This window comes from Dermacentor andersoni, chromosome 8 (assembly GCF_023375885.2).
Source record: "Dermacentor andersoni chromosome 8, qqDerAnde1_hic_scaffold, whole genome shotgun sequence".
Classification (NCBI taxonomy): domain Eukaryota; kingdom Metazoa; phylum Arthropoda; class Arachnida; order Ixodida; family Ixodidae; genus Dermacentor; species Dermacentor andersoni.
Window position 1 is genome coordinate 2,475,722 of NC_092821.1, and position 24,365 is coordinate 2,500,086.

General features: G+C 44.5%; 1 protein-coding gene across 5 annotated transcripts in view; it reads left to right on the forward strand.

Moving 5' to 3' along the window:
- Positions 1–24,365, forward strand: part of LOC126526684 (phenoloxidase-activating factor 2) — an 80,480-nt gene that overhangs the window by 51,409 nt on the left and 4,706 nt on the right. For 4 of the 5 annotated variants that reach the window (XM_055068349.2, XM_072289583.1, XM_055068348.2 and 1 more), the window contains one exon: positions 1,803–1,963. In XM_055068349.2, coding sequence (XP_054924324.2) covers positions 1,803–1,963 — 161 coding nt within the window. Of the gene's footprint in view, positions 1–1,802; positions 1,964–21,168; positions 21,306–24,365 lie in introns of those variants that run through there. The other variant, XM_055068350.2, reaches the window with a different exon arrangement.

Genomic DNA, 24,365 nt, shown 5'->3' on the forward strand with positions numbered 1-24,365 from the left:
CAACGACCGAGGGTGTGTTAGCGGCAAGCATGTAGAAATGAAAAGAAAGGGGTGCTATTCAACGTCGGTGAGGAAATGTAATGTAGCGCCGTGTCAGCCGGTTGACGTGTCATGTGGGCCCCTTTTTGTTATGGAAGGGGCCTGGATGTCCACTGAGGGCATGATTGGGGTTAGTTGCCTGTGTGCTGATCAGCCAAGTTAACATTATCTGGTGAAGGCGAATATCAGGATCGAAATAACAAAAGCTTAGGCCAACAGAGATGTATTGGCGCCGGCCAAGACCTTAGGTCGGGATTAACCAGTCAAATTACCGGAAGTCTATTGCACTTAAATTTCGGCTGCTGGGGGCCAAGGTAAGCTGAAAAATTTCCCCACATTCTGTTTCTTCTGGATGTTCTGGTATTTTTGTACAGGTACAGTGTGAAAAAAGATTGTATTGGAAAACAGGCGGGTGTTGTCAGATGTTTTCTTTTTTGTTTCTATTAAGAAATTTTTACTGTAAATGCCACGAAAAACCAGGAAAGGTATACCAGGCAATATTGAGAAATGAATTCTCTACATCATCATTGTAAAAATATTTCCATCAATAAGTTATATAAAAGCACCCAAAACAATTTATATCGCAGGTTATTTCAGTTATTGTTCTACAATAAAACATTGCATCAGGCCAGCTGGAACAGAACAGCTTTAGGAGAAACACTGCGCGATAAAACGTGCTGAGAATAAAGGCACATAAACTAGACAGGAGCGCTTACAAAGAAAAAAGCTCAACGAGCGTATCTATTGTACGCAGCTATCTGCGTTTTTCCTAATTCAAACCACCACAGCATGCTCTATTAAAAGGCACACGCCAAGACGAAATGCATTATCTATCTCGCAACAAAATGCAACCCTTGCCTTACATATCAATGACAAAGCAATACGCACATCCTGTTATAACGTCAGGCTCTCTCCTGGAAAAATAGGATATTGTTGAAAAACCACCGCCTGAAGAAAATCAACAGAATGCTTAAACAAATAAGGCAGTGGCCCATAGTCAAAAACCACCTACAAGAACACGTACCCGATGTGATTAAAACATGTCTTCCTCGCTTTGGATCCGGAAGGCCCAAGTTTAGGGCGTGCTATTGCCCAATCATTATACAGAGGTCAAACACCCTGCAAAAGAAGAAAAATCCGTGGGTAGTTTTGATTTGCGAGCATGTAAATGCACTGGTGGACGCTATATCTACAACCTCGCATTTCCTTGGGTCTCTGGCGGCTACGCTCAAGAACTTCAGTTTCGCCTAGTTGGTGTTTACTGCATACCATATTGACCGCAAATAAAGACGCGGACATGCGCAAGAGACACGTAAACAACACGGGCGGTACCGCCCGTTTTGTTTATGCCTTCTCTGCTGCTGGCCCCGTCTTTATTTGCGGTTAATATGATATGCGGCTACGCTTAAGCTCTTCGTAACAATTCCGCTTAAATTTCCTTGCGGTCATTTGCAAAATACGGGGTGCTCCTGTATGGCGGGTGTGTATGGAAAAAGGCCGGAGCCCGAGCCGGAGGCACGCTCTGCCAGCCGAATCGAGCAGATCGTCCTTGTCCAAAACAGTATCATTTTTTTCCCTGGTTTCCTTCTCGGGGGACTTAGGCCGAGTTCGGGAACCAACGTCCTGACAAACTGCTGTATAAGCAAACTTAGCCATGAATTGCCAGTTCGTGGTCGTCCTTGTCTTGTTCGCCCGTCTTGCTGTTCGATCACGCGCGCAGTCTAGCCAGCGCGAGAACTGAGCGAAGCACTCTGTGATCGCAGGCACAGGCAAGTTCGCGAACATCATGAAGGAGGTGACGGTGCCAGTGATTGACAACCCGACGTGCCAGAACCTTCTGCGCCAGACGCGACTAGGCCGCTACTTCCGCCTGCACGAAGGCTTTATCTGCGCCGGAACAGAGGACGGCGTCGACTCCTGCAAGGTACGTAGTAAAAATTTTGCGGAGTCCAATGAAATAAATTCTCGGTTAGCATACTAGTGGACAAACTGAGCTAGTTCTGGGTGCCAACTAAATTGTCTCAAGAAAAAAATATTGCACCTGAATCAAGTCCAAAACTGATGCTTTGAAAGTAGGTGTTTCCTGATGCTGCCCCATACAATTCAAGTTTCGTTCATTTAGTATGGCGAGAGCTTCAAAGACTTGCCCGTTTCAGTTGAAACTCGGCTGGTTTTTGTGCAAAAGCGAGCGCTAAGGTGTTGTCGGAAGAAGTTGAGAAGATGAACAGAAAGGACGCTTATCGGATGTGTTGCGTTTAATTTTTTTATTTTGAAGTATACCAAGAATTGTGGAATCCTGTATACAATTTGAGCATTCAAGGCGCCAAGAGTGCGTTAACGCCAGGAGTGCGTTAAAAGCAAAAATATTGATGAAATTATTGATATTTGAAATGTGTCGTATGTATCTTAAAACTGTTCTGATTGGAATCCCGTTGCAAGTTTCGATAACGGACTGAAAATGTTTTAGTAAAACGAATGGGAAGGTAGACAGCTGCGTGTACTCGCTCGGTCCGAGTATGTCGTGTGTAGTGGATTCACCCCTTTCGTGGTTTTTCAGTGTGTGGCATCGGACATAATTTTCAAGTGCTGGGATAGGCGCTTTCGAAGCCTGCTATACATAAATAGTTGATGTTCTCAGATGTAGTGTTCCTTTAGTGAGCTTTTGCATCAAGTCCATATTCGGTAAACTTAACTCACTGAAAAATTGAAACTTGTGAATATATGCTGCAGCTGTATGCTTTCTATGCTTTTGAAAATCGAAGACATGCGGTGAACATCGTGCATTTGCAAAGTAGCAGAACATGCAGTACACAATCGAATCGTCTAACACGTTGAAAACCACGAACTATTCAGGCATAATATAATAGGTTTTAGAAAGGGACTCTCCACACAGGACTCAATGCTCCTCCTGAAAAGATCTATATTCGATATCGACACGCGGGACGTACGAGGTATCATTGCACTCGACCTCGCTAAGGCCTTTGATAAGGTGGTTCACGAACACATCTTGAACGAAATTTCCAATCTCAACCTAGGGCGGAAATTCTTTAATTTCACTCTCTCGTTCCTATCGGAAAGGAAAGCGTTCCTTCGACTGGCCACGATCTCGGGCGGTCCTTACGAACTGGGCAACTGCGGAACCACTCAGGGCTCGGTCCTATCCCCGCTGCTATTTAATATCGCCATGCATAAACTCTCCGAAAGGCTGGCCGCACTCCCAAAAATAGGCCACGCAATCTATGCAGATGATATCACAATCTGGTCCCCGGGGGGATCTCTGGCCGATCTAGAGCAATCTCTCCAGGCGGCCATAGATGTAACGGAAGAATTTCTCACATGCACGGGTCTCAAGCTGTCACCAACCAAATCCGAACTCCTCCTCTACAGACAGTCGAGGCAGAGCGTTAGGAACCTCGAGCCTCTGGAAACGCTGCCAGTTGAAATTACAACACGAGAAGGGCACCCCATTCCGAGAGTGAACTCCATCAAAATTTTAGGACCTTTAATCAACACAAAAGGCTGTAATGCAGAAGCTCTAAACAAGCTGGGTGCGCAGGCGAAAAACATATTAAGACTCATAACTATAATCGCAAGCAGAAGGGGGGGGGGACTCAAGGAGGACAACTTACTCAGGGTCGTCCAAGCTTTTTTCATCAGTCACGTTACTTACACGGCACCGTACCTCAAATGGAGCAAAATTAAAAAGAACAAACTCGACACGCTCATCAGGTCCGGCATCAAAAGAATACTCGGTATTCCACAATCGGCTAGCACAGTAAAACTACTTGAACTCGGAATTCACAATATCACAGACGAATTATTTGAAGCACAGTTTATTGCAAATTGATTAGGTATAAATAAATTATATTTATCAATGAAACTTGAAAATCGTGTGTGCAGAATTTTTTCGAAGGCCTTTGAGAACACAGGCCATATAGACACAGGTCTATAATTGCCAAAGTTATTTCGGTCACCTTTTTTGTAAAGCACGGTCACTTTTGCTGTTTGCATATTTAAAGGAAAAACAGTTAGTTAAACAAATGTTAAAGATATCGGCTAAAATCGGCGCGATAACATCAGACACGTCTTTAACAGGACGTATTTGAATTCCGTCGATATCACAACTGGCGCTATTTTTTATACTTTTTATTGCCGATAAGACTTCGTGGGCAGTGACAGGACACAAGCACAATGACTGAGCGTTGTGAGTATTTACGTATTCGCACGCATCAGCCGGGGTTCCAGTCGTTATCATACCAGTGCAAAAATTATTAAATGCGTCAGCCAAAGCTGATCCATCCATATCAATACCGTCTACTTCTAGTTTGGAAACAGGGGCGCTACAATGGCCGCGATGAAGGAGTGTGTTTAATCTAGACCACAGTACGTCAGAACGATTGCCAGGAACTTCAAGATATGTGAATTGATACTGAGTTCTCGCGGATCGCAAGCGTTTTGTAAGTTTGTTACGATAAGACTTGAAGGCCAGCCAGTCCTCCGGTGAATGAGTATGTAGGAATGTTTGGTAAAGTTTATCTCTTGTTTTGATTTGATGACGCATCTCCGGCGTTATCCATGGTTTTCGTGTTTTACAAGTTAATCTGCGCTCTTTTAACGGAAAATTCAAATGATATAATCGCTTCAATATTGCAATAAATTTATCGTAACCATTGTTTGCGTCAAGATATTTGCTTACATCGCTCCAATCTGCCTGCAATAGACTGTTACGAAATGCACTGAGCGCCACAGGTGTAATTAACTGAAACTTAATTATTTGAGGCTTTGTTCTACTTTGTGTCAATAGCTCCGCACATAAAAATATTGGAAGATGATCACTGATACAACATGACAAAACACCTGACCTAATATTATTCCCAGACAAATTTGTGATAAAAAGATCTAGGACTGACTCGCATTCAAGTGCCACTCTCGTGGGTTATGTTAATTGTATTTATGAAACCATTAGACAGTATGATAGTATTAAAGTCACAGCTAACAGAGCCTGTAGAACTGACGTCAATATTAGTCTCCCACAGCAATTATTGTATACTTATTTTCTGCCATATATGAAAGGAATTGATCATAAAAATCAAGAAACTTTGCAATATCGCCATTTGGTGGACGATAACAAACTGAAAACACTTTATTGTTTGCACGTACACAAAGCATTTCATAATCAGCGTTTGTCTGGGTAAAGTAATCCAATAGCTGACATTCAACGCTTTCGTAAACTAACAAAGCAACACCCCCACCACGGCCGTGCATGCGATTTAAATAAGATGTCCTGTAATTGGACAGTCTAAAGACCTCGCATTCGTTAGTGCTCCAAGTTTCAGTCAGCATTATGGCGGAGTATTGGAATGAAAATTCAGTGCAAAACTCTTCTAGGCACGAGACTATTTCTAATCCACCTCGCATTTAGGTGCACGCATCTGCATGAATTAGGAGGTAGCCGACATACAATGTGGTTTAGGTCATTTGGCAGATAATAGTGGTGATTTGTCATTTAAGTTACTTTCACAAAGGAACATAACTGCGATTAGATTGTCTAGAGTCAGTTAAGGTCACCATAGCTCCCAATGTGAACAGCACGTGCTCCCTTCGTCTTCCGCACCAGAACCTTACCGTGGCTATACCAGACGTATTCGTAGCCTTTATCCTTAGCCATTTTCTTTGATTCTCGGAGCAGTTCCCGGCAGTGCCGCGTCAGATTCTCTTGAATGAAAACCATCGGGTCGGACTGTTTCAGGTTACTTTTCTTCGTTAACCACGCATCCCTTGTTTGTTGCTGAACAAAGCGAACAATTATTCCTGGTATTGTCTCTGGTCTTGTTGGTAGCCTATGAACAGATACCACGTCCGATTCTATCACATGGGGAACTTTAAGTTTGTCAGCGACTGTGTTTAGTGATGCAATCAGGTTTCCATGCGGCACTACACGGACCCCATGAATTTCCAAGTTCAGCCTTCTGCTTCTGTATTCAAGCTCATTTGTCTGTCGCTCAAGATCACTTCGTGCGGTTGTGCGAGTAGCATCTTTTGCCTCCAATTCTGCTACCTTCTTTCTTAGCTCTTTAATTTCATTGTCCTGGCGACTGATTGTTTTCTCAAGATCGTCAAATTTGTTTGACATGAACTGTAGACTGTGCTCCATCTTCTGAACCTTTTCTGTCAAAATCGGAAGACTTTCAAGCTTCTTATTGATGGAAGACAGAATTGCTTTCATATCTGAACCATCATGGTTGTTACTTTCTACGCAAGCTGACCCCGAACTACGGCAGGGCGGACACCGCCAAGTTTCCTTCTGCGCAGCATTTTTACCTTTGAAAGATTTTTCTGTGATTCCTGCACACTTTCCTAAATGATACATGCGACGACATTCGCTACACTCTACAGCACAGTCGTCAGATATAGACAGATGACATGTCGAACACAATGTTGACATTGCAAGAAGCAAAATGTTTTCAAAATTTTTTTGGCAGCGGAAGCAGCAACAACACCATGCAAAAAGTGTTTGACTTAATTACTGACCTGCGACAACGTGAAGGCAGTGCCGAAAGTTAGCGGTGATTGCAGGGTGCTGCCGCCGCTGCCGAAATGACCGCCGCCGCAGGAAGGAACGCTATTTATACTGATGTGGTCCGCTGAAAATGGCGCCTGCGCAGTAGTCCCGCTGTAAAAGGCAGCGCGGTCAGGTTGGTCGAAGCTTCCGAAAATGTCGGCAGATGATTCCTCTTGCAGCTGACCACGATGGCGAAACTTTCGACGGGCCCAAGCGGCAGGCACTGCAATGTCCGAACCAGCGTCTATTCCTGCGACAACGTGAAGACAGTGCCGAAAGTTAGCGGTCATTGCAGGGTGCTGCCGCCGCTGCCGAATTGTAGTTAACATCTAAAAGCAACAACAGCATATAATAAGGAAGTATACAAGCAACAAAAAAGAACGGTTACAGAAGAAAATACAAAATTACAAAAAATAACATGGTTTATCATATCTCATAGGGTAGCAGGAAAATTGTGCGGGAACAAAATACCAGCAGTTTATTTACAACAAGAGAAGAAAAAAAAAAGGTATGAAGTCTGCATAGGTATGAGAATTTGGTGGGGTGCATCCGTTGCATGATAATTCCATGGACATATCGAAGAAAACGTGAAATTCTTGGTCCACCGAAAACCTTACGCATACTGCTCGATATCCTGCACCGGCGATACAAGACTTTCCGGAGAGGTTGCGCTCCAGCGAACGCGATGCAATCCGTTGAGTCCCCACAGTGATGTCGGTGAGCGACCATTGTTTCTTTTTCTCGTCTGCTAGCCAGAAAGCGTCCAGAACTCTGCCAGGCGAAAATACACTCGGCCAGAGAAAACCGAACGCGCACCAAAGTGCGCCGCGCGGTGGTCGGGGCAACCTGAGAAAAACGCATGCGCTCTGGTTGGCTCTGGCAGCCCGCGGGTAGGGTAGTGAGAACAAAAAAAAAAAAAATGAAGCGGCTCAATGTGCCCTCGCGAATAGAGGTCAAAGTAGTAAAAATAACGTAGTGAACTTTGCTGGCTTTAGTGTGTTGACATGGATGCTTTGGCGTAGGTAAAAAAAAAAATGTTGATATTTTTGTCTGTGACATGGCGGCACAAATGAACCACCGCAACGCTTCGTCTCATCGGACCTCGCTGCGTGCTTTGGCAACTTGTCTGATAGTGTGTTGATTTACTGAATACTGAAAAGATTTTGCGCCAGAAGAACACACACAAGAAGAAAGACGACGACACCACAGGCGCTACTTCAACTGTTTAATGAGGGTGAAAGCACTCGACATATATAGCCCTCCAATACACCGCGCATGCGTACAAGGCAACATGGAGTACAAGGTTTTTATCAGAGTAGGCGCGATAGAAACTTCAGCTCAGCATCATAAAGAAAAACCGACGTATCACTAACACAGTTCGCACCCGCGTTCTTGATGTAGAAGGCTTCCAATGTTTCACGCGATGTCTGATGCTTGCCTCTACCCAAAATCCTCGCATCGCGGAACCGTTGAAAACGATCGGTGCAAGCCCTACAGTGGTCCACAAGTCGCTCACCTTCATTATTCTTTATATCTTTTGCATGTTCCCTAAGTCGGTCGTTGACACAACGCCCCGTCTGGCCAATGCAGGATTTCCCGCAGGACAGAGGGATCTCATATACCACGTTTGTGGCACACTTTACGAAACGCTGGCCATGCTTCTTCTGACAGCCAGGCTTTTGGCTTTCGCAAGTTATGCGGCGGCTTAGCTGTGCAAGCTTTTGGGGAGCGGAGAACACCACCGGTACATTATACTGGTTAGCCACTTTTGTCAGGCTGTGCGTGACTTTATGGATATATGGGACCACTATAGGCCACTCTTTCTTCTTCGGCTCTACCCTGCTTACCCCAGCCTTCAACTTCTTCAATAGCATTTCTGCCACAGGGACTAAGACCGACTCAGGGAAGCCAGCTGCAACGAGCCTGCCCAATTGTTTGTCAAAACTTGCTTGCATCTCATGGACACACGACTTCCGGAGCGATGACTCCAGGAAGAGGTTGGCCTCATTTCACTACCTATGAGTGGGCAGAATTGTACGGCAGGAGCCCTTTTTGCGCCCGAGGGGAGTAAGCCCGACAAATGTGCCCATCTGAAAACTTTAACTGTAAATCTAAAAACTGAAACAAACCATTATCCAGGAGCTCATAAGTAAAACAAAGCCCTTTCCCCAGGTTTCTAAAATCATCTAAAACACTGCTCACTGTATCCTCATTCGAAACGGTGCACTGCTTGTTTAAAACCACTAAAAAGTCGTCCATGTACCGAAGCACTTTAAGGACTTTGTCATTAAGAAAATGGTTAAAACGATCGTGTAGAGATGGATCGATAGATGATAAAAAGATATTGCAAAGTATAGGGGCTATGCAAGAGCCTATGCATATGCCTTTCTTCTGCAGGTAACGTTGCTCGTCAAACAAGATAAAAGTACTTCGGAGATAAAATTCTAAAAGGACTAAAACGTTATCAATAGTTATACCAGCGGCGCTTTGGAAAGCCACCGGGCCGCTCTCGTCTATGCAATCTTTAACAGAGGCAAACAGGTCCGGATAGGGCACTGAAAAAAATGGTCTTCCACATCAACAGGAAAAGCATAATCTATGTCATTCTTTCCTTCGAAAAAATGGGCTACTTCCCCTGAACGTTTTGTAAGAAAGGGATCAGTTATTAGTCGGCTATTCAAACTTTTCTGAAGGAGCTTACTCACGCAATGTTGCCAGGTACCAGCTTCACTCACAATGGTACGGAAGAGAGCTTCGGGTTTATGCGTTTTAACGGAAAAGAAAACATTTAACGCCCCCCTCTCACTCTTAGTTATATCTTTAGCTAGTCCTTGCAGATCTAGGCGCTTGCAAAGTTTAATCGCTGTGCTCTTAATTCTCGTTTCAGCTTTTTTCACAATCACGAAGTTTTTGTTTACCGCCTGTGCTGCTTTCTCTCTATACATGGTTCTAGGCAATACTACGAAGCCGCCTATCTTATCTGCCTGCAAAAGGCAGAGATCTGTGTTGAAACTGTGTTGATTTAGCTTCTCTTTGTATGTTCCGATGTACAACTTTAGAAAAGTAAATGCACCGTTGGCGTCAAATGTTTATAAGAACAATCAGCCCCCAAAGTTCCGCAATTGAAAATCTAAAGCACAACTTTGGAAATGCCAATGCACCTTTCACATCAAAAGTTTGTGCGAACTTTATACCCATAAAGTTTCGGAATTGACATCCATGCGCTCCGTAGGTTCCGCGGATTCCGCGAGATGCCGCGCCGACCCCGTTCGCCAAAACGCCCTTGAAATTTTGTGCTTGGATGGGGCTGCTTGCGTTACGTGACTCCCGTTGCACGGGCGTTGCCCTGAAATCCAGCCCGAGTTCGCAATGTTCGACATGGAATGTTTTTTTGAGCGTGAAAAAGACATTTTAGACAAAATCCAGAATGATTTCCGGCGCCGATGGTTGCTTTGGTCGGCGGTGCATGGACAGCACGAAAAAATTTCGGGGGGGGGGGCTGATGCCCCATAAGCACCCCCCCCCCCCTGGCTGCGCCCCTGCTACAAACTGATACACAGATGACACTTCTGGCACTGTTTAACTCTGTTTGGGCTGGTGGATACCTCCCATATTCATGGAAAGAAGCTATCGTAGTACCGGTCTTGAAACAAGGCAAGGACCCATCCGATGTTTCAAGTTACCGTCCAATAGCACCGACAAGTTGCTTATGCAAACTCTTAGAGAAAATGATAAGTCGTCGTCTTTTACATTTCCTTGAATCGAATAAAATGCTCGACCCTTATCAGTGCCGCTTCAGAGATGGTAGGTTGACTACTGACCAGCTCGTGCGCATTGAGGCAGGCATTCGCGACGCCTTTATCCATAAGCAGTTGTTTCTTTCTGTTTTTCTAGACATGGAAAAGGCATATGACACGACTTGGAGATATGGGATTTTGCGAGACCTCTCAGAAATGGGTATTCGAGGGAATGTGCTTAATGTAATTGAAAGTTACCTATCAAACCGTACATTTCGCGTTAGGGTGGGCAATGCTCTATCCAGGCCATTTACACAAGAAACTGGGGTGCCGCAAGGAGGCGTATTAAGCTGTACCCTTTTTATGATCAAAATGAATTTCTTGCGCTTATCTACACTACAGAGCATGTCTTATTCGGTATACGTAGATGACGTACAATTAGGTTTCAAGTCATGCAACCTTTCTATTTCTGAGCGACATGTCCAGCTTGGCTTGAACAAAGTCTGTAAATGGGCAGAGGAAAACGGCTTTAAACTGAATCCTGTCATGAGCACTTGTGCCCTTTTGACACGAAAAAGAGGCCTATTTGCAGAGCCCTATGTAGAACTACATGGACAGCACATACCAGTTGTCACACAACACAAATTTTTAGGAGTCATATTAGATTCAAAACTGACCTTCATTCTTCACTTAAAGCACCTAAAAGAGAAATGTCTAAAAACAATGAACATTCTTAAACTTTTATCACATGCAACCTGGGGCAGCGACAGGAAGTGTCTGATGAATGTGTACAAAAGTCTTATACGCGCACGCTTAGACTATGGGGCCGTAGTATATCAATCTGCAAGTCCAAGTGCCTTGAAGATGCTTGACCCTGTTCACCACTTAGGTATCCGCTTGGCGACCGGTGCCTTCAGGACAAGTCCTGTAGAGAGTCTCTACGCTTGAGCTAATGAGTGGTCGCTTCATCTTCAGAAGTCATACTCCAGTTTCATGTACTTTCTAAAAGTTAACGCAAACTGCGACCATCACTCTTATGCAAGCGTTAACGACGTGGCATCTGCAATGCTCTTTATCGACCTGCAACCAGAGAACCATCTTCTCTGCGCATTAGTAAGCTTACTGAGGAAATGAAAGTTCCAATTCTTCAGCAAAACTTGATGGTCCCAGCTACGCCATTGCCGCCATGGCAGTGGAAGCCCATAGAATGCGATACATCATTCGTAGAGGTGACGAAACACGCCCCAGAGGCACATATTCGAATTTACTTCTTGGAACTTCAAAGTACTCGTGCATAGAGTTTTACACTGACGCTTCTAAATCACATGCCGGCGTGTTTTATGCTGCAATCGGACCATCCGATGGACTGCATCCGGAAACAAGTATATTCACCGCGGAAGCTTATGCAATTCTATCTGCTGTAAAACAAACCAAGAAAGCAAAGTTGCACAAATCCATTAAATACACCAACTCTCTAAGCGTCGTAAAAGCCCTAATGTTCCTCCCCAATCATCGAAACCCTGAACTTACCGAGCTTTATTCCGTTATTTGCACATCGTACATGTCTCAGCAGCAAGTCATAATATGCTGGGTGCCTGGACATAGGGGCATTGCAGGTACTATGCTGGCTGACCAAATTGCCACATCAATTGCTTCACAAGATATCCATTCTACCACTGCACTACCTGCCTTAGACTTAAAGCCTTTCATCTGAAAGAAACTCGGAAGCCACTGGCAGCGCTTATGGGATGCTGAAACAAATAAGCTTCACTTGATTAAACCAAAACTGGGCAATTGGCCCTCCGCAACAAATACACGACGAACAGATGCCCTATTCTGTCGTCTCAGAATAGGACACACATATGCCACACACAGTTTTTTGCTAACTGGAAATGAACCACCATCCTGCGGTAGATGCAGTGAAAGGCTCACCGTCCTCCACGCCCTCCTGGAGTGTCGGCAAGCCGAAACAGAGAGAAACTTTCCGCTACCATACCGGCAGCACATCCCCCTTCATCCTGTAATGCTTCTTGGTACAGAACCGCTGTTTGACACCAGAGCAGTCCTAATTTTCTTAACAATGTTCCCTTACATGTTGTTAGCCCTACTAATTTGTAGCACATCCTCTCTCAAGAGGAGGCCGCTGCGATATTTTTGTACAGCACATGCCTTCAGGCCCTTCCGTTTTAAGGCTCTCTTAGGCAGTTGTGCGTCTTGCAAACGTTTGCTTTCAAGTATTTTAAAATATGATCATTCTATCACAATGTATCTTTTGTGTTCCTATTAGTACTCATTAGTCATTGCCATAATTTCATTACATATAGCTTTTATGCATTTTACAGAGATCGCTTTTAGGCCCCTTTACAGCTACGTCACAATACCTTACTGAATTCAACCACCCACTGCAAACCCATCATCACTGACCTGGCGCTCTTGGGTCATAATTTGCACTTGCGCCATAAAACAACAAATTCATTCATTCAGATGCAGTGGCCGGTTTCAGGCGTGGCCGCTTTTCACTTGACAACGTTATCGACTTGGTGACTTACGTCGAGCACCAGAAGTCCTGCAAAAGACTATCTGCTGCCCTGTTTCTGGATGTTAAAGGAGCGTACGATAACGTAACGAACGAAGAAATTTTCCACGCGTTAGAGGCAGTAGGACTTGACGGCGAGGTCTATGTCTGGATAAGTAACTATCTACATAAGAGATCCTTTTACGTTACCGAGGATGGCCCGACCTCTCAGCATCACAATAACCGTGGGGTGCCTCAGGGCGGAGTACTGAGCCCAACGCAATTCAGCCTAACACTCATTGTGCTCTCCGACATCCTACCATGCACCGTTAGGCTCTTCATCTATGCCGACGACATTTGCATTTGGACGTCTGCTGTGACGCGACTGTAGCTTCGCGCGCGGCTACAGAAGGCAGCCGCTTTAACATCATCCTACCTTCGAGAACAAGGACTTGATATATCATGAAAAGTGTGCAGAGGTGGCGTTTACCAGGAAATCAATGTATCCATACGTGATATCTGTCGACGGACAATTGATCTCGTACAGCACGAGTCATATTTTTGGGGGGTGGCCATTGACAGAAATCTCTCCTGGACCCCTCATGTGAATTATGTGAGAAAACGCCTGACAGGAATTTGTCATATGTTTAAGTTTCTAGCAGGAAAGACTTGGGGAGTGCCTATACAATCTATGCTGCAACTGTACTGGGTCCTCTTTAATGGATCCCTGCGGTACAGCCTAGTGGTCATGTCCAACACCTGCAGAACTAACCTGAATATAATCCAAAGCATCCAAGGCGAAGCGCTCAAGATATGCCTTGGCCTACCGCGAAGTACGTGAACGACTGAAGTTATAGCAGCCGCTCAAGATTCCACTCTTAGAACGCGCATTAGCATTGAAACAATGCTTGTGCACGTAAAACACTTCGCCTGGACCTCTACCCACCACCTCGCAAGTCTCCCAGTAGATAGGCCCCACACGACATTCAGTGGGAGTGTCTTCACGCACCGTGCTTCTCTCAGGTCAAGGTCAAGTTACACACCTGTGGCAAGACCTTCCATTCCTCCTTGGTGTGTGCGCCGTACTCAAGTAAATCTTGCAATCCCAGGACTTCAGAAAAAGTCGGACTTGCCGTCATCAACACTAAAGCAACTAACGTTACTTCTTTTGTACAAGAAATACAGCGACGGCACACACATCTATACTGATGGATCAACTACATCAATCAGTTCCGGTGGTGCTGTAGTTATACCAACAATGAGCATAACCCAGCGGTTCAAGACTTCCCATGTCACTAAGTCTACAGCTGCAGAGCTCGCGGCTCTCCGCGACGCGCTTCATGTGATAAGCGCTGAAAGTGCTAGGAAATGGGCAGTCTTCTTCGATTCAAGGCCGGCCTTGCAATGTGTGCAGTCGTTTCTCTGACTTGGAACTAACGACCAGCTCACGCGCGAAATCATGGAACTTGTCCATCATTTAGGAGAAAAAGGCCATGATATATCTTTTCAGTAGATACCAGGTCATTGCGGTATCATAGGAAATGATGAGGCAGACAAGGCAGCTTGGATGTCAAACCAAGAAGACCGCTGCGTCCCCATTCCTCTCTCAAGGACCGACGCCGCGAGACAACTTCGCAATCTAGCTCGCAAGATCTCCTTAGCAGAGTGGAATACCGCACATGCAAGGCGCACAAGACTGCACAGACTAAACCCGTCACTTGAACTCAGACCTCCGGCCGGACTGCACCGACGCGAAGCGTCTCTTCTGTATCGGTTGTGGCTTGGATTTGCCTTCACGAATGCCAACTCAGCACTAATTAGAGTGGCTGATAGTCCTACGTGTGATGTTTGCGGATGCGAGAACAATGACCACTTATTGTGCCATTGTCCTCAATTTCAAACACAAAGACGATCTTTGTCTAGCGCATTCAGCAAATTCTATGATCGGCCTCCGAGTGAATAGACATTACTAGAGCACCGTCCACACCGATCATCTGCTCAGAAGGCAGTGAAGGCACTTTTGTGCTTTCTCAGAACGTCAGGTTTGCGAGAGCGGCTTTAACTCAAGTACTGTTCGTACACGTATCTACACCTTCTCTCTCGCTTTCTTTTCCCCTTCTCCCTTCCCCAGCGTAGGGTAGCTAACTAGACCCTTGACTGGTCAACATCCCTGCCTTCCTATATTCCTCTCTCTCTCTCTCACACAGTGGAATTCCCACAACCAACCCAGTGGAATCTAGCGTTTGATAATGGGCCGTGTAGGGGTCGATGAGGATAGCAATAGTGGCTTGTTGGTACAGCATATCGTATCTTGTTATAGCGCAAGCTTGACAAAGACGAGAGAAGGCACATCTAACAAACACAGTGAAGTTAGCGCTGTGTGTGTCAGATGTGCCTTCTGTTGTCTTTGTCAAGCTTGCGCTATAACAAAATAAGATATGTCGTGGAGGAGACTGTAATAACGCAAACATTAACAAACAAAAAAGCAAGCATAATGAAGAAAAAGGCGAAAAACTTCCAGAAACACGCATCTCACGATGACTGTCAGCGTTAGTGCGGCTAACCTTGCCTTGCAGAGACACACCCTATTTCCACCTAAACGCGTCCTGTATGAAACGTGCTGAAACACGCTGTGCCTTCTTTGCAGCGCCGCCATGAAATCTGCGCGCGGCGCCTGCTTGAATTTATATTCATGCAAGATTGCTTCAATATTTATTTATTTTATTTTTCAATACTGCAGACCACTGTGTTGTCCACGCAGGAGTAGCATACAAGTATTAAACAGATTGATAACAAGCAAGTAACAATGAGAAAGGAAAGAAAAGAACAAAGATAGAGAATGCAAGAAATTTATTTATTTCACTTATTTCAAGGCCCGTTGGGCGTTACAGAAAGGAGTGGTTGTTTATCAACATATTACATAACGAAAAAAAATCTGGCAAGATACATGGGAAATCGACAATTACGATGACAGCAAAAGCACCACATCTGTCATGTAAACTAAAACATGTCACACAAAAATGTTACAATATTAAACAAAATTAACAAAGAAACACGGTTAATCAGGTACAGAGAAATGATCGACAGCGGTTTTGAAACCAGCACTATCTGCAAGATTTGCAATGGAGGACGGCAAGTTATTCCATTGTTTAGACGTCTTTACAAGAAACTAATAGAATGAATTGATACGGGCGAAGGGGACACTTATTTTGTGCGCGTGACGAGTACGTGAAGATAGGTATCAAGGTGCCGAAAAGAACTCGTGTTCTAGATTCGTTTTGTGATGGTAGATTTCGTGGAGCAAACCGAGGCGAAACAATTTCCTGCGAAAAGGGAGAAGAGGCAAATCAAGCGATAGTTTCATGGAAGATACGCTAGAAGTACGTTAGTAGTCTGATAGCATAAAGTGTGCCCGGCGTTTTTGGACAGATTCTCTTCATGAGCCTGGTTACGCCCACTGCAGTGCAAAGGCCTCTCCCATACTTCTCCAGCTCCGCTCATGTACTAATTGTGGCCATGTCGTCCCTGCAAACTTCTTAATCTCATCCGCCCACCTAACTTTCTGCCGCCCCCTGCTACGCTTCCCTTCCCTTGGAACCCAGTCCGTAACCTTTAATGACCATCGGTTATCTTCCCTCCTCATTACATGTCCTGCCCATGCCCATTTTTTTCTTGATTTCAACCAAGATGTCATTAACTCGCGTTTGTTCCCTCACCCAATCTGCTCTTATCCCTTAACGTTACACCCATCATTCTTCTTTCCATAGCTCGTTGTGTCGTCATCAATTTAAGTAGAACCCTTTTCGTAAGCCTCCAGGTTTCTGCCCCGTAGGTGAGTACTGGTAAGACACAGCTGTTCTATACTTTTCTCTTGAGGGACAATGGCAACCTGCTGTTCATTATTTGAGAATGCCGGCCAAACGCACCCCTGTCTATTCTTATTCTTCTGATCATTTCAGCCTCATGATCCGGATCCGCGGTCACTACCTGCCCTAAGTAGATGTATTCGTTTACCACTTCCAGTGCCTCGCTACTTGTCGTAACCTGCTGTTCGTTTCCCAGACTGTTAAACATTACTTTAGTTTTCTGCAGATTAATTTTTAGACCCACTCTTCTGGTTTGCCTCTCCAGGTCAGTGAGCATGCATTTCAACTGGTCCCTTGAGTTACTAAGCAAGGCAATATCATTAGCGAATTGCTAGTTACTACGGTATTCTCCATTAACTCTTATTACCAATTCTTCCCAATCCAGATCTCTGAATACCTCTTGTAAACACGCTGTGAATAGCATTGGAGAAATCGTATCTCCCTGCCTGACGCCTTTCTTTATTGGCATTTTGTTGCTTTCGTTATGGAGGACTACGGTGACTGTGGAGCCGCTATAGATATCTTTCAGTATTCTTACATACGGCTCGTCTACACCCTGATTCCGTAATGCCTCCATGACTGCTGAGGTTTCGACTGAATGAAACGCTTTCTCGTAATCAATGAAAGCTATATATAAGGGTTGGTTATATTCCGCACATTTCTCTATCACGTGATTTATAGTGTGAATATGGTCTCTTGTTGAGTAGCCTTTACGGAATCCAGCCTGGTTCTTTGGTTGACAGAAGCCTAAGGTGTTCCTGATTCTATTTGCGATTACCTCACTAAATACTCTGAAGGCAACGGATAGTAAGCTGATCGGTCTATAATTTTTCAAGTCTCTGCCGTCCCCATTCTTATAGATAAGGATTATGTTAGCGTTCTTCCAAGATTCCGGTACGCACGAGTTCAAGAGGCATTGCGTATACAGGTTGGCCAGTTTCTCTAGAACAATCTGCCCACCATCCTTCAACAAATCTGCTGTTATCTGATCCTCCCCAGCTAGCTTCCCCCATAGCATAGCTCACAAGGCTTTCTTTACTTCTTCCGGCGTTACTTGTGGGATTTCAAATTCCTCTAGAGTATTCTTTCTTCCATTCTTTCTTCCATTATACGCTTAATTACCTCCGTCGCAATTTCTCTATGGCACCCGCTAACTTAAACCTACTTCTATACAAAACACTAATACGTCCTAAGCTTGAATATGCCTCTTCTGTATGGGACCCTGGCTTGGATTACTTAACAAATGCCATAGAATCTATACAAAATCGTAGCGCGCGGTTCATTCTTACTAACTGTTCTCTGACATCAAGCGTAACACCTATGAAGGCTACTTTAAACCTCCCTCTCCTCTCATCCCGTAGGAAGTTAGCACGCTTATCACTGCTGCACTAAATTTATTATTACAATCCGGAATTAAAATGTGAGCTTTTGTCCGAACCTGCATATATATCATCTCGTACTGACCATCGGCATAAATTGAGCGTTCCACACTGTCGCACGAACCTATTTTTTTATTCATTTATTCCTAAAACTACCAATGAATGGAATCATCTGCCGGCCTCAATTGTTAACATAACCGAACATCTGCTTTTAGAACTACTATTGAAGAATACTTTTGTTAATCCGCACTTTCTAATTTTTTTCTTGTTATTATTACACCCTGTTATCTGCACATGCTGTGTATTTATCTCCACTCCCTTCTGTAACGCCTTCGGGCCTTGAAGGTACAATAAATAAATAAATAAATAAAAATAAAAATTATCGTCGTGGGTGCCACTGGTACTGTGTAAATCTCTATCGAACTTCTCAGCTACTTGAACTATCTCATCCATATTAGTAATGATATTGCAGACTTTGTCACTTAACACATACATCTTATTCTTGCCTATTCCTAGTTTCTTCTTCACTGCTTTTATTTATTTATTTACAAATACTGCTATCAAATTTAGAGACATAGCAGAGGTGCGTTACGTAACTTATGAACACAAGATGTCAACCAACAAGGTTAGGCAGTTCTTTCTGCACTTGATTATTCGGCAATGAACGCAGAGATCTAAGTCATTCCATAATGCAACAGTGTGTGGACAAAAAGAAAACTTATAGCAATCTATTGTTGGAACGAAGGGATCTATGTTTAATGGGTGAATACGTCGGGTTACTCGCGCAGTAAGTGTGATTAGCGATGTAGGCGCTTCACTGTTATTCGATCCGTGTACGATTTTGTGCAGCAGGATTAGACGCTCACACGTGCGACGAAACGACAATGGGTCCAGTGGTAAAGTGTGTGCGTGGGATGGCGGTGAAAACATACGGTCGCAACGGCCATAGATAAATCTAACTGCTTTTTTCTGAATGGATTCTAATTTGTAAATATCCTTTATGCGATAAGGCGACCACATACAGAAGGAAACTCCAAAACAGGTCTAATTAGTGATTTATAGGCCGTAAGCTTGCACTCTTTAATGCCGTGTTTTGAAGTTCGTTTCAGGCACCCTAATTTTCGCATCGCTTTAGAGCAGACTATATTGATGTGATTATGCCAACTAAGGTTAGTTGCAATAGTAAGTCCAAGGTAGTTGAACTCGTTAACTTCGTTAATACTGTATCCTTGTGTGCTGTTCGTAAATTTTAGGGGCTGTCTCTTATTAGTAAAAGACATTGCCACAGTTTTGCTGAAGTTAATGCTCATCTGCCATGTGTTACTCCAGTCTTAAAACGATGAAAATATGTTGTTAAGCACTTCTTGACCACGAAGAGTACAAATGTTAGAAAAGATCACGCAATCATCTGCGTAGAGACGTATTTTCACTTTTGTGTTTCCGGCTACTTCAATAATGTCGTTAACGTATATGATGAATAAGAGTGGCCCGAGAACTGAGCCCTGCGGCACCCCTGACTTGACCTGAGCTATAGAAGAGGTTTTGTAATTAAATGTTACGGATTGTAATCGGAGGTGCAGGTAATCGCATATCCAGTCAATTAGTTTGTTACCAGGAAAAATTGCAGCAAGTTTTAGAAGCAATTTTTATGGCTTACCGTGTCAAATGCTTTTGAGTAGTCGATAAAGAGGCATGAAGCTGACCGCGGTTATTTAGGGATGTGGCTATGTCATGCGTGAATTCACCTGATGCACCTGATGGAAAATAAAGATTTGATAATTGCGTTGTTGTAGAAAATCCTGCTTGAAAACCATGCTGCTGTGGGTACAGAAAGTTATTTGCCGATAAATATTGTATGTGCTTATGGATGATGTGCTCGAGAAGTTTGCAACACGTGGGCAGGGACGATATAGGCCTGTAGTTATTGATTAGCTGATTGCTGCCAGATTTGAACACGGGAATAATGTTAGCTTGTTTTGAAACATGGGGAACTGTCGACATCTCCAGAGATTGGTAAATATAACGGTCAAGTACCGGGCGTTCCATTCAGTGTATCTCTGTAAAAATTTGTTTGGCACTCCATCAGCTCCAGAACTTTTTGTAGTATGAATTGTTAGTAATAGGTTGTGAACACAAACGTAAGTTATAACGAGAGTAGAAAGTTCTGGTAAAGTGTCGTTGACTCAAAAAGGGGGATCGACGCCGTCATCCTGACAAAATACAGACTGAAAATAAGTGTTGAAAGTTTTGGAAATATTCACCGGATATGAGCAAGGGTGATCGTTTATGGTGAATGAAGTGTCATGAGCAGCCGGAAGCACCGTTTTCTAAAATTTTGAAGGGTTTTCTTTCAAGAATGTTTATAACGTGGTGTCGAAATGAGTGTCAGGCTTCGTGCATTTTGGTTTTTAATTTGGACTGAAACAGATGCAGTATTGAGGATTGGTTGCTCCGACTCACGTTTTTACGTTTGCGGAGCCTCTTGATGCGCCTGATAAGATGAATAATGTCCCTATTATAGCAAGGGTGCTTCGGATTGCGTTTCACACACTTCTTGGGAACAAACTGAGAGATGCATTTCTTAAAAATGTTGCAAAACATATCAAGCAGCTCGTCCACACTGAAAGTGCTGCTAAATTGAAGAAAACCGTCGGAAGAGGATGCTACAATATCAACAATGGAATTGTCATCAGCACGGGAAAAATCATTAACAATCCGAAAATCAGGTCTGTTGCGCTCACAAGTGACATCTACCTTCAGCAGAACTCCCTTGGGATCGGACAGGCCTTCTACGATTTGGCAGTCATATCCGTTTTGTGGTAACTTCTGGTTAAGGAAAATCAGGTCTAGGATCGAGCTTGCGCGGGTAACGCCACTAACAATCTGTCAGATCTAACGACAAAACCAAGTCAATAAGCGAGTTACAAATCTGTCTGTCGCGCCCATACGAAGCCAATGTGCTCCAGTTAATACAAGGAGTATTGAAATCACCAGCAAGGATCAATTTACAGTCGTGAAGCTTGTGTTTTAATATATGATCGCAACAATCTGGAAATGCATTTTTTTTCAGAATCGGAAGGCCAGTAAAAAGCCCCAGCAGCCACCACAAGATCACCTATATATCATTTGCACCATACCGAATCGGTGTTAGGAAGACTCGGTAGCACTACAACATCAATGCCTTTGTGAATAAATAAAGCTATTCTGCCACCCCTACCACATAACCTGTCAAATCGCAAAACAGAGTAATTAGGAGGCACGAACTCGCCTTCCGTGACGGAGTCGTTTAGCCATGTCTCACTGACACAGATCAAAGATGGTTGATGGAATTCAATTAGCCAATTGAAGTGAGCTAGCTTGTTCAATAGGGTGCGTGCCTTTATATTCAAAAGGTTTAGATTGTGTCTATCACGAAGTCACTCTGTGCTGCTATGGGTACGTAGCTGGAAGTTTTGATAAGCGACTTGCTAGTGTCATCCCACGAGTAGCGGACCCTGTCTACTATCAGGGTGTCGAAGCTCAGTCGAACCTTGTTCGCCTTCTTCCTAAGCTCGACTGAATTATCCTATAAAGTTTTGGGAGTCTGGCGCACACAGAAAGAAAAATCCTGACATGAGTATCTGACCCTTTTAATTTAACAGCATTCCTTCGTATCGAAGTCTTCACTCTGAAATCAAGCAACTTAAGTATGATAGGTCTTCCCATTTTTTGTGCGCCGAGCCTGTGGCAGCCGTCAACGAAGTTGCATTATATTTTCTATTTCGTGGAAAAGAGCTTCAGCACAGCGGCAAGTAGTTGCTCAGGGGATTAAGCTGATGGCTCAGGCAGGCCATAGCTTAAGTTGTGCCGACGTGATCGGTTTTCTAAATCATTTTTTTCTGTCCAGTAGTTTGATGGCTTTTCTAAGCTCGTCGACTGTTTCTTCTAAAGTATGCACACGGTGATCGACGTTAGCGGTGGCCGACGCCCACGCTTCTTTCTTCGAGATCCTATATTCAAATGCATCAATTTTAGCGGTCCGAATCACTAAGTCTTTGCTTATTCGTGTTTGCCCCTCTAGCAGTTCCGTGAGTATACGTTCAGTTTTTGTCTGTGCCAGGATTTGACTCTACATCACCCGACATAATTAGCAAGATTCTCAAGGAATGCAACAAACAAAAAAGGTACACAAAAGGCACTCTGGGTCCGGCAGCAGCAGCAAACAACGATCGTCACTTCTGAAGCAATGTACACGGTGTCTATTGCTTACCTGCAAGATGAAACAAGCAAAGTTCAGACAGCCATTCGCCATGCCGCTACTGGACCCATTGAAGAGCAGAAGCGGCGAGTCCGTCTTTATATCGTCCTGTGACCACGTGAGCGTTCCAGCAGTAGTCTGCCATCCCCTGTTTGACCAGCACCTATGAAGCCCGTCGTTGTTGATAGTCAGGTTCTCATGTAATACGAAATCACACGTGCCGTTGAAGGTGTAATCCAAGTTCAGACGGGCCGGAATGCCATGCAGTGGACAAACGGAAAAAAGCAGTCCTCCGGATTGTGGCGGCCTACGCAAGCAGAGATCTGCAACATGAAGCAAGCAAGGTTCAGACAGCCGTTCGCCATGCCGCTACCGGACCCCAGGCTTCCTCCGTTCTTGAGAGCATGTTCAATTCTAACCATATTATACTTCTTTATGTCCTACGGACGCTACGTACAGAGTAGGGGTAAGTAACCTGTGCGATGCAAACAAATCTCATTGTTCGCAATCTTGGTCGATGCACTTCACCGTGCCACTGACGAGACCTTCACCTTTATACTGTTGCTGCCCGACGACGTCACAAAATCCTGTTCATTCTATGTGGCTCTTATGCTTGTGGATGGTAGGCAGTGAAATCTTGTCTTCAATGGCAAAACTTCCGGCATCGATATTGCTCCGCGAAATGGCAGGAGCAGAGCCTGTACGATCAAAATAAATCGCGTGGTTAGCGCTCTTTGTAGATGGGCTTCGCCATGCCCACTGCCAATATCAAGAGTTCGATTCCGCCCAGCACCGGAGAAATCCTACAACATTTTTAAAATGCGATTAGCGTTCTTTGCCTACTTCAGGGATATTTAGTGTGCGTCTGTCTGTGCCAACCTAGGCGTCCAAGTTCTTTACCAGCTTGGGCCACAAGGCATGTGCTCATGGTCGTTACATAGCCTTTATTCAAGCTTCGTCATGTGGTGCGCCATCGGAAATCTTTATTCAAAAGCTGCGTTCAGTGTGCATTCAGTTTCGCCTGCCGCGATTGGACTTGCCGGCTCCGAGTCGTCACCGAGCGCGGCTGACGACCCGGCGCGGCCTAGTCCAATCGCGTGAGGTGAAAGTGAACACAACTGAACGCGCGTTTCGAACAACAATCTCTGATCGTGCCCTCTATTCTTGTCATGCTGTCCTACACACGAATTTTACGCCGACACATTGGTCCAAGCTCTCAGATACCTAGGGTCATGAAGTACGTGCTCATGGTAGTGATGCCGACGTGATCATTGCATTTTTTTCCATTCCAGCTTCGTCATGCGACACTCTTCATGCCGACGTCGTCACGCCATCGTCTTCATACAGTGGTCATATATTTGTTGTGATACCGTCGTCGTCATATTTTCGTAGCTATCACATTGTCCTCATTGTGTTGTCATGATACACTCTTCTTCATATTGTCCTGCATGCGTCGTCACACGTCGTCCTGGTAACATGGTAGTCGTTCCATCGTCATTAGCTCTTTTTCATTGGAGTCTCGCCTTCCCGCCGTCGTCACGTCCTACCATCGTCAGCAATTCATAAATGTCGTCCCATCATCGACATGCCTTTGCTGTCAAGCTCCTCCCCCTTCCACTCTCTTTTTATCCTCTTAATCCTTCCCTCCGTGCAGGGTAGCCAACGGAACTGCCTCTAGTTAGCCCCCCTGCCTTTCTATGCATCCTTCTCTCTCTCTCCCGTTCATCGCTCCATCGACATTTCTTCTCTCTTCTATCGTAATCATGCTGTAGCCTTTCAATCGTGGTCATGCCTTCGTTGATATGTTATCGTCGCCATCGTGTCATCTTCAAGCGGCCGTCGTCATGCATTCCTTGTCGTGCAGTTGTGGTCATTGCATCGTCATCGCACACTCTTCGTGATAGTCATCCTCACGCCACCATCTTCGCACACTCGTCGTCGGCCCGTTGTCATGCCAGTGACATGTTGCTGTTGTAATTATACCAACGTCATCATTTCAGGTTCGTCATCTTATTGTCTGCATGCCGTCG